Below are 10,977 nucleotides of genomic sequence, written 5' to 3'. Positions count from 1 at the left end.
GAGAATTTTCCTCTAGCGATCAAAATCCCATCTCCAAAATCGCGGTTTGAAAAATAAAGTTTATGCATGGAATCGAACAAAATTCCTACACTCAAAATTGGTTAACCCCTTCTCAAACGCGCTCCACTGCGTTTCAGGGCTAACTTCACACCCGGCGTGCGCTAGCACTAACCAGTGAAGCACTGTCAATCGCCAGACGCGAAAAGGATTTGTTGTGTCCACTACTTCCACACACAGTTCCGATGGGTTCGCTCTCTGGCTTTGCATACTTTTGCTTTCAGTACGTCTTTGTCTTTCCTCTGTTGCTGATGTTTGCGAGTAGACTTAAATCGCTACGCAATCGAGCATCCAAGGAGATTTTCGTCAGATAAAAATATCTGCATTCGAAAAACAAAAACGGGTGAATCGTTCCGGAATGAAGCAAAGTTAGAAGAAATATTGCGCTCCTCAAGAACTGCCAATACGGGATGGATGGATGTGTGGAGAAATCAGAAGAAGTGTAAATCCTAAGGATCGGTTGAGTGTCTCATGTAGCAATTATTGATCGAAATCAGCGTAAAAGTTGCTTACGAAATCGATAAATAGTTTGTGGAATCGTACACTCCATGAGGAAAAGATGCGATTCTGAATCTGCTGAGAGAGTGTATTATATCATTTAGGAAAGCAACTTGAGCAATAAATGATGCAGTTGCCAGGATAGATTGGTAGCCAAGGAAGGAAAATCGATCCAGTGGCAATCCGAAAACTCCCTTCCCACCAGTGCCCAGTGACGACCAGACGTCGTGCCAAAGTGTGTGTGTGCGCGCTGCTGGGTGGAAGAAATAATTTGCAGGTTGGCAAAATAACACGCATGTGTTGGTGGTGTGGTGGCTCTCTCTCGCGGGCAACACGCGAAAAAGAAGAAGAGTGTATGTTTTGGTGAAGAAGGTCATCAGATTGTGTATCATTTGTGTTTACGTTGTGTACGTCAAATCGGGTGTTGTGTGTATAGTTTTCTTTCCTAAAAAATTCGCAGTTATCTTCGCTCTCTACTTGCGCCTTGTGTTGATTGCGAGTGTGTTCCATAATGTGTTTTGGAAGAATCACTGTTGTCGTATAAAAGGAAACTGGTCAGATCTTGAACTGTCCGCGAATTGTTATCACGATAACATCGAGATAGTTTGACTTCAGGCTTTGAAGAGAAAAATCCTAATCTCAGTGGGTGAATTAGTCAACATGAGTGAGAAGATCAATGGCTGTGCCAGCAATGGTCACTCTAGCAAGCATCAGGATCTCAACGAATCTGCTGGTGTGGGCGGTCCCACTACCAGCAACGAACCCAACGGGAAACCGAAGGGTCTGAATGAAAGTGTGCAACAGCAGTTCACTCGTTTTGCGGATTACTTCGTGATTTGTGGGCTGGATTTGGACTCTGGCCTTGAACCTGATCTTTTTGCAGGTAAGTTTCAATTTTTTAGGGAAGCAGGTTCGCACAGGTGGGCGAGAGTATGCGTGCGCATATGTTCACCTTATTTGTTGAATTTCAAATTCTCAAAAATGGAGTTTAGTCGACAACAAACACTTCTGGTATCAAACATTCTTGGTCTCACTCACTCAAATACATTGAAAAATAATCAAATCGATTCACAACTATAATTAACAATCGGAAATACACATTATCAACAGTTCTCATTGACTAAAGTCGATTTTCATCTTCAGTCAGTTGATGAGACACGCTACGCAACGTATGATCAGGACACTCAGTTCATAGAGGCAAAAGGCATTGAATTCTACTAAATAGCGTTTTTTAAGTTACATTTTGTCAAATCTATACCGGGAATTTGTAATTTTAAATCTTTCCGCTGAACTTTTTTTTCTGTTTTTTATTTATTTTTTAATTTGGTGCTACTGTTAGTAGTCTTAATATGAATTCTGCAGATGAAAAACTCCTGAGCATACAAATATCAAAAGCTCCTTGAAGTATGATAGGTAAGCAGGAAAAGAAAAATACTTCACTGATGTTTTCCAAATTTTTAATAATCATATCTATTACATATGTATGTTTAAGGGAAATTAAAATCAGTTAATTCGATCATTCTCGAACATGAATTTTCCCTCACTCGGCAAAATTCCTATCAATTTCAACCATTATTTCCAGATTAACATGGTCAAACATTCCCACGGGTATCTTTCAACTGAATTTGAGAGAATATCAGTTCGGGAACTGGAAATTTCCTTTGAAACAGTAAATTATGAGAGAACATTTTTAACAAGTGTTCAATGAAAAATCTCAATTCCAGAATGAGAATTAAAGAATAATCAAAATAAAGGGAATGGGTTAGTCGACACAAGTTTGATTTTTTAAGTTCCCACAAACACAACCATAAAAAATTACACCAAGTTTTTTGAATAATTTAGAATTCAGACTGTAGAAAAACGTGAGTATAAGGAATAAAATTACTAAAAACAATAAAAATGAAAATAGTCGCTACCAATGAAGATGCATCGAAAATCGCAGTCGTGGGTATAGTTCAAAACAACTGTAATTTGTAATTCCCACTGAAACGCAGAATACAGACACGAGTCAGGTCGTGAGCTCATTTGGATAATCTTCCTCAGCAAGTGGTAGACCCGATCCCATGTAAGTCTAGTGCACTAGTACTAAGACTAAGCTCCATTCTACAATAGTAATATTAATAGTACAGCAATAAAATTATTTAGTACCGCTGAATTATTAGTACAGTAGAACCCGCAATTACATACACAGTTCAATTTTTTTTTATATTTCAAATATGACTTATTTCAAGCGAAAATGAAATATTTCAACGTTAAAGTGAAAGTTAATTGGCTGTTGAGAATACAGTGAAAGAAAAATCGTGATTCTAGTATATTCTAGTTGAAAAATCATCAGGAATTGTTCAAAATTATATATGAGAAAGATATATTATGACTTTATGGGAATAATAAAAAAATTAATTCTTTTTTAATATTCAAAAAACGAAAAATATATGTATAAAAAAAAAACAAATAAAAATTTATTTTTTTGACTCGATTATACACAGTGAAAAGAAATCGGAGACTGTATAGAATCTAGTCCACCCTGCACTAGGAACTGAAAATGAAACCTGAAAACGAATTTTGAAATCCGGAATCAAGAAACCGGTATATAAACCAGGATTCTGAGATCCGGGAATTGGCACGCTGGATCTACATCTGCAAACAGTTCAGATGTATCATCAGAATTGGAATCTAGAGTCTGGAACCTCTTGGACCAGGAATTTGAATTTCAAAACTAAACATTTCTTAGAGTCCATTTGACCATTCTATCCTGGATTCCTCGAGTCGAGAAAGACGCACCACGCTAGATATGGGGTACAGACTAGGGGGGCGTTGCTGATTAATGGTCAGCTGCATCCCAATAGGAAGTATCCCGTGTCGGGCACACGTACAGAGCATCGAAGACTGCGACATACCAATTATGAGAACACTTGTAATACTAACCTCGAGCCAACCGTGAGTAATCGGTTACATATTACTAACATAGTTGTAAGCAAACATTGTCAAAATATTGAACTCCCGGCCCGTTAGGCTGACGCCATATGAGCCTTAATAAAATATATATTTTGGATTAAATAAAAAATTTCTTAGAGTCTGGACTATGATTATGGAATTTAAGTATGACATTCAATGTGTCGAATTTGGTATCTGGATTCAATGGCTCAAGATCAACAATCAGTTACATGGTTTTTAAAACTGAAGCTTGAATCGGAATCTGAAGTGAAAGAATGAAAAACTGGTATACGGAATCTGCGCGCTCAACCAGAATTTTTATCTAAAACTATGTTTTTGTTTCTGGAACATGAAGTCAAGACATGAGCTTCGTATATGAAATCTACGTATATAAATTTCAGATACAAAGTTTGTTCGCGACCCACAGCGCGAGAGATGAGCGAGTGTCTCATTCAGTAGTTCCCCTGCAAATTTCCCTATTCTTATTCCCATCCAAACCACTCCTTTCCCACCAACTATGCAATGTGCGGTGCATATCCCGATGCCGAACTGGAGCCGAACACATACGGAAAAATATGAAAAGTGCTACCATCCATTCCAATTCGTACATCCATTCCAATTCCAAACGTTGATTGTGAAACATTGCAATAAATTCAGTCAGTGTTAGAAGTTTCCAAGTGTTTTCATTCTTCATACAAGTCTCATCCAAACGGTTTGGCCTTCCATTAGACCCTAGTTCCAGAATTACACAACCTGAACTATCATCGTTGAGGCCTCCTTCAACCGAAGGACTCGCCATTCAATGGTAAGAGTTCACATTTCAGAAACAGAAGCAATGTTTCAATAATGAATATATGTGTAGAATCAGCTGTGCGGATATGACTACGCTTTTAGAAATAATATACAGAAAATGTAACAACCTTCATCCATCTCTTAGAATTATTGCGTCAAAAGTCCTGGTCTTTTGAGGAAATCCAGCGCTCAGCTAAAGTTTGACGAGTTCGAAACGGGAACATCCACCGTCGTAAGATATGGTCGGTTTTGCATTTGGTGGGACCAGCAAAAAGTGCTTTATTATGAGATGCTGAACCCGAACGAATCTTTCGATTTCTACAGTTGAAAATAAAATGCATGATAAACTATCGTGAAAGTTTTGCACAAAATCTAGTATTACTATTTCAGGCACGTGAACGTAAAGATTTTAACATACATGTCAACCCCGTACTGTTGGAACAATCGAGGATACCGTAGCAAATGATTATTATCATGAATCATCAAACGATATGTGTAGAAGTTCAGTGAGGTGACCATCTTCTTTGTTTCTGCACTTCTATCACAGAACAGAAATTTCACACTGAAACTTGAAAAAAATGACACAATTATGAAACTTTCTCAAGGGGTCGCCATCCTCATTCAGAGGTGACATCTATGGCAAAACATGAGTGGATATTATTATGCATCGTATAAGCGATGTGTCTCATATACCCCTCGCAATTCGCCATAATTATGCCGCTTAAGATCATAGTCATGGGTATGGCCGGCTGTTACATCAATGTTAGGGTATTATGCCCTTCAGTTGGAAGTGTCAAATTTAATTTGTGGATCATGATAAGCTAAACTGAGCAGAGAAAGCGAGACTGCGCAAATCGTATACCATAGAGACACTCACTCTCGTGAAGCAAATTTCTACTATTTTTCGTACAAATTTCTGCTACTACTTTTCGTACAAAAATGAGTTGAAAGAATAACTCAAGACACATTGGTCAACTCTGAGTTACCGAGAGAATTTAAATTCGCTAGGAAGAGAGACGATTCATTGTTACTCACAATTTATACAGATCGAGATTTTTACAGTTCATGATTAGTCCTGAGTGGAATCATGCTCCCTCAGTGTCCTATCTGGATCTCCATGCGCCGCAGTAATGGATTGATTTGTTTCATTTCAGTAGCGATTCGCAGATGGAAACTCGGTGGATGAGTTTTTTTATGTAACAGATTCAGGACCATAAACACTGTTCACATTTTCAACCGCGCGGTTTACGTTTTCGTCTTTATCGACAATTATTTATATCATGCTACTCGTGCTGTTTTATATACATCAGTAAGCCGTGGAATAAAGGTGACGTATAATTTTCATCATAACGAATATTACAGATTTTCTTTGTGATATTTTCTTGTAAGCCATTTCAGTGTTTGGAAGACTATTTCCGGAAGAAGTTGTGAAGTTACTGGAGCCATTTGTTTAGCGAGTGAAATTACCCGAAGAAGATATACGTATTTTGAATCTTCAAGTGTTTTTCGGTGTGTGTGTGAAGCTTCCCGCTGTATTGAACCTTAGAGCAGGATTTCTAAAGATCCCCTGCCTCTGGAAAATATAAAACAGCTAAGTTTTTGTTTTGTGTTACTTACTCAATTTATTTATTTAATTTTTTTTTTTCAAATATAATAGTTTTATCTTCTGTGAGTGTGGAGCATTTTATGCTCTTTCTGCTCTCATTTTTATTACACAATTCTATTTAAATTGAGGGGAGCGATCCCTTCGATGTTGATATGAGCATCGTAGTTTTTCCTAGTAATTTTTTTTCTGAAGTTCGTCCTTCGAAGGAAAATAAAAATCAGTCACAGTTAAATTCGACACAACCAAAAATTGATTCTGTTTCACTCAATTCGGTTCAAAATCCAATTAATTCTCCTCAACATCCAACCATTGAGAATGTTCCTTTCAAGAATTCTCGAATACGACAATACCAGAACGTTTCGGGATCATCGAAAAATAGTTGGATGGTATTCTTCCGTCCCAAAGGGTAACCTTTAAGAGTAACCGAAATTTGTAAAGACCTGAAGTCTAAGTACTCAAGTATCTTGGAAATTACAAAACTGAATAAAGACAAGCTTCGTGTCGTGCTCTCGGTTTGCAAAGACGCTAACGCGGTTGTTGATAATTCTTTGTTCACTGATGAATATCGTGTGTATATTCCGGCACATATTGGGCCTGATCACGAACATCACTGCCACATACGCTTTCACATCACTTACACTTCACTTAATCTTTTTGTGTCTATCATCATTGTCACGGATAATCACGTGTAAAAATGAACTCCGTGAAGTGAAAGAGTTCATTCCCGCTTATAAGAGACATGTCGGGCGTTTGAACGTTATGTCGGTTGCATAATTTGGGACGTTTGAACGTTATGTAGGTAAAATTAATACAGTGTATGAGATAGTATTCCATTTAATTGAGCGTATGTTTTAGAATGACAAGTTTGCCATTATACCTCTGTGATTCAGTATTTCAATCCCAACTATTTGGACTCATCCCATGATTCATTTGTTTGGTGCGTTAGTTTGCTGAATCAAACGCTGGTTCAAAGATGAGGAGGGATACTTAGTTGATCGTGAATAATGTAGTTGTTGTACATATGGGAATGTAATTTTATTTTCTCTTTTTATAAATTACGCTAGAGATAAAACATGACTATTATGTTTAATATCCGACATTTCGTATACTCTTGTTCTTAGCTCTGTCTTACTCGTTTGAATAGTGAGAAGTACAGTGGAACCCTATCCACGAGCGGATGATCCACAGTGCGGATTATCCACAAAAGCAAGTTCCATAGTAAATCTATAGGACTTCCCCGAATTTTTCAGCTTAAGCAGCTTTTGTTTTGGTCATGGTTTGCACATTATTTGACCACTGACGTGCACGAGTGGGTAGATGTATAGTTTCATGATTTCTGTATTGATAGAACATAGTTTTCATACTGAAATATCTTTTTTTCGTGTTTGGAACAATTTTTTTGTCCTTTATAGCATTATCCGCGATTTTCGTTATTCGCGGTGAGCTAGCCAGATTTTTCCGCGGATAATTGGGGTTATACTGTATTTACTATAAGTCAAGGTTAGAATATTTTTTTAAAACCGTTTCTTCAATTTTGATTAATAATAATATCTTTTATATCTCAGAACAAACCTGAATTTATCTACCTCACGATCAGTATAATCTGAGCTGCCTCCATATGGGATTCTGAAGTTTAGGATTCCCATTCTCGTGTTATTTGATATACGGGACATGAGGTTTGATTTAATTATTTAAACAGAAATAGCAGCGTTGGTCAGAAACATAATCTTCATATAAAACATCTGATGGGATCCAAGGAATTTGCCAAAAGCAGAAAGTGATTTAGATTTTCTTTAGGCGGATATCAAAGTTATGAAAAAAGAACTAGAGAAGAATTGAATAACAGTATCTTGTGAATGCTTTGCAATTATAGACTCATTCCTTGTTTGAAATTTATTATTACTTTTTTAACATTCTTTCATTCAAAGTTTGTCTTCAAAACGATACCGTTGAAAATATCTATTACGTAAAAAAACAATGGCCTTCTTCGTTATAACTAACGTCTTGATTCGGATAACAAAAACCAGCTCTGCAATGTTGGAAAAACTTTACAGTTATTATTTTATATTCAAAATATCAACAAATCAATACTATACATAATCAATCATAATGATCCTATTTGGGCCAGTAGCCTCCATTGCCACTTTGTGGCAATGCAACTCTCTGTTAGTCTAATCCTAAAAATAGAAACAAAAAAATTTCTATTCATTTAGGGCAATCGGAAGTAGACCATTCGCCATCTTTCAATTGACCTACGGGAGCTACATTTTTAGTCCTTATTTACATCCCATAGCGCATTTACCAAATCCAAATGAACAAATTTACGTCCTCTGGATACGTCAGGATTTCGTTCTAAAAATGCCACCAGGCGGGTAAGTTGTTGTTTGTTTATCTTTTCTTTCCTAAAAAGCAAGTTAACAATCAAAATGTTATCAAGAAAGCTAAATAAATACGAAATTAAACTTAGTCCATTCCGCGTGACTAGCTTTCACCATCTAAAACACAAGTGACAAATATACTTGTTTTTCCCCGTGACGTGACAGTATCGTGGTATTCATAATAACACCAAGTTCATGAAAGTTGTCACGACGGATGAACTCTTCCGGATTCTACACACACGGTGGCAGCCGTAATAACGTTGTATACAATTCTCTTCGTTTTCACCGTGAAGTGACGTTCGTGATCAGGCCCATTGTTGAAATTGATGATGAAAAAATCTCTCCAACTAGCAGATTTCGAAAATGCAGAGGGTATTTTTCATGATGTAAAACTTCCTCATGTGAAAATTTTGGAAGTTCGATCCCTGAATTCATTTATAATTGATGGCAACGAGAAGAAATATTTCCCATCTGGTTTTTTTAGAATCTCATTTGAGGGCACAGCTCTTCCAAATTATATGCTCATTGATAAGCTTTGTCTTCCAGTTCGATTATTTACTCTCAAAATGATGTCAGGCACTAATTGCGAACAGTTAGGTCACACTCAAAACTTCTGTTGCAATAAAATAAAATGTTCTAAATGTGGAGTCGACCATGATGAAAGCATTTGCCATAAAGATGCTGATAAATGCATTCTTTGTAAAGGTGTTCCTCACACAGTTAAGGACTGTCCAAAATAGAAATCCCGTTCAATTAAACCTAAACAGTCACTTAAGGATCGTTCTAAGCGATCCTTTGCTAATATACTCAAGGCAGCTTCACCTCAGGTATCCGAGGTTTCAGAAAATCGTTTCTCTGTTTTATCAGAGGATGATGAATCGGATACTACTTTCGATCCATTAATCGTGGGAAGAGCCAGGAAGAGAAAAAAATACTTCCTCCTCCAAGCCTGCTAAGAAAAAGAGGATTATCCTCTAATCAACCAGAAGCTTCTTCTCATTTTCCTGGTTGGGGATCCTCTAACTATGACGTTCATTTCCCTGAATTGTCAAGTCATTCCAGATTTGCTTCTCAATCGGTTCCTGAACCCCAATCATTTTCAGGAGGTATTCCCTTTTCGTCAATTGTTGGATGGATCTTTGATATTTTCTGAATTTCAGATTCACTCAAATGTCTCATTTCTGCTTGGCTTCCTACTATCAGTCAGTTAGCTAAGCAAATGGTTTCGATGCCTCCTCTCCTTCATTAATTTCAATGCCAAATTGATTGAATGAGTCAGGGAAATCTACTATTTTACAGTGGAATTGTAGAAGTCTTCTACCAAAACTTGACTCTTTCAAGCAAATGCTCCATTTTTTAAATTGTGATGTGTTTGCTCTATCTGAAACATGGCGTCGTTCGGACAATGTATTAAACATCCATGATTTCAATATTATTTGTTTAGGCCGTGATGATTCCTATGGATGCGTTCTCATAGGTATTAGAAAATGCTATCCATTTTACAGGATTCCCTTGCCTTCAGTCACAGGAATTGAAATTCTTGCGTGTCAGGCACGTATCAAGGGTAGAGATTTGTGCATTGCTTCTATTTATATTCCACCAAGTACAATGCTTAATTATCGAAACCTTGTGAATATAATTGAGCTTCTACCACAACCTCATCTTACTTTGGGAGATTTCATGGCATTGGCTGGGGTGAATCTTTTGACGATCGAAGAGCTAATTGTATTTATGATCTATGGGATGAATTCAACATGACAATTTTAAATACAGGTGATATAACAAGAATTGCTCCTTCATCAGGCCGCGCAAGTCGCTTAGATTTATCCCTTTGTTCTTCCTCTTTATCATTAGATTGTTATTGGAAGGTTATCCAAGATCCACCTGGAAGTGATCATTTGCCGATCACCGTTTCTATTTCAAATTATTCTAATTCGTCTGGAACTATAAATGTTCAGTATGATTTATCTAGAAAAATTGATTGGAAGCGATATTCATCAATTATTTCAGAATCAGTGGCATTAGTTAATGAGTTACCTCCGTTAGAAGAATATAATTTTCTAGCTGGTTTAATTCATGACAGTGCTGTATTGATGAGAAATTCAACTCATTCAAATGAACAAGTTGAATATTCTGAAAGATCCACCTTTGACTTTTCCAAGAAGATATGCCCAGACTCAGCACCCGCTCCTCCTCCATTCTTGGAGACATCTGATGATTTTGCGCCTCCGTTCAGTGTGGCTGAATTTTCGCTTACACTTCTGTCATGTCACAATTCGGCTCCGGGGCCAGACAGGATCAAACTCAACTTATTGAAGAACCTACCTGATAATGCGAAAAAACGTTTGTTAAAATTGTTCAATGTTTTTCTTGAGCAGACCGTTGTTCCGCATGAGTGGCGACAGATTAAAGTTATAGCTATTCTGAAACCTGGTAAACCTGCGTTTGATTATAATTTTTATAGACCAATAGCAATGCTCTCTTGCATTCGCAAATTATTAGAGAAAATGATTCTATGTCGCTTAGACAGCTGGATAGAATCCATCTCACCTTCGCAGTTCGGGTTTCGTGGAGGTAAAGGAACTAATGATTGTCTTACTCTGCTATCATCAGAGGTTGACATAGCCTTGTGTAGTAAGCAACAAATGGCATCATTGTTTCTAGATATTAAGGGTGCGTTTGATTCAGTTTCCATTGAGGTTCTTTTTGAAA

General features: G+C 37.1%; 1 protein-coding gene across 4 annotated transcripts in view; it reads left to right on the top strand.

Annotated features, from left to right (window-relative positions):
* Nucleotides 1–287: 287 nt before the first annotated feature.
* LOC129771946 (DENN domain-containing protein 5A) overlaps nucleotides 288–10,977 on the top strand; it is a 99,621-nt gene continuing 88,931 nt past the window's right edge. For 3 of the 4 annotated variants that reach the window (XM_055776102.1, XM_055776105.1, XM_055776104.1), the window contains exon 1: nucleotides 288–1,438. In XM_055776102.1, coding sequence (XP_055632077.1) covers nucleotides 1,216–1,438 — 223 coding nt within the window. In that variant the 5' untranslated portion in view covers nucleotides 288–1,215. The remainder of the gene's footprint in view (nucleotides 1,439–10,977) is intronic. The other variant, XM_055776103.1, reaches the window with a different exon arrangement.

Source organism: Toxorhynchites rutilus, chromosome 2, assembly GCF_029784135.1.
Source record: "Toxorhynchites rutilus septentrionalis strain SRP chromosome 2, ASM2978413v1, whole genome shotgun sequence".
In the NCBI taxonomy this organism is placed as follows: domain Eukaryota; kingdom Metazoa; phylum Arthropoda; class Insecta; order Diptera; family Culicidae; genus Toxorhynchites; species Toxorhynchites rutilus.
This window is presented reverse-complemented; position numbering and strand designations above follow the sequence as displayed.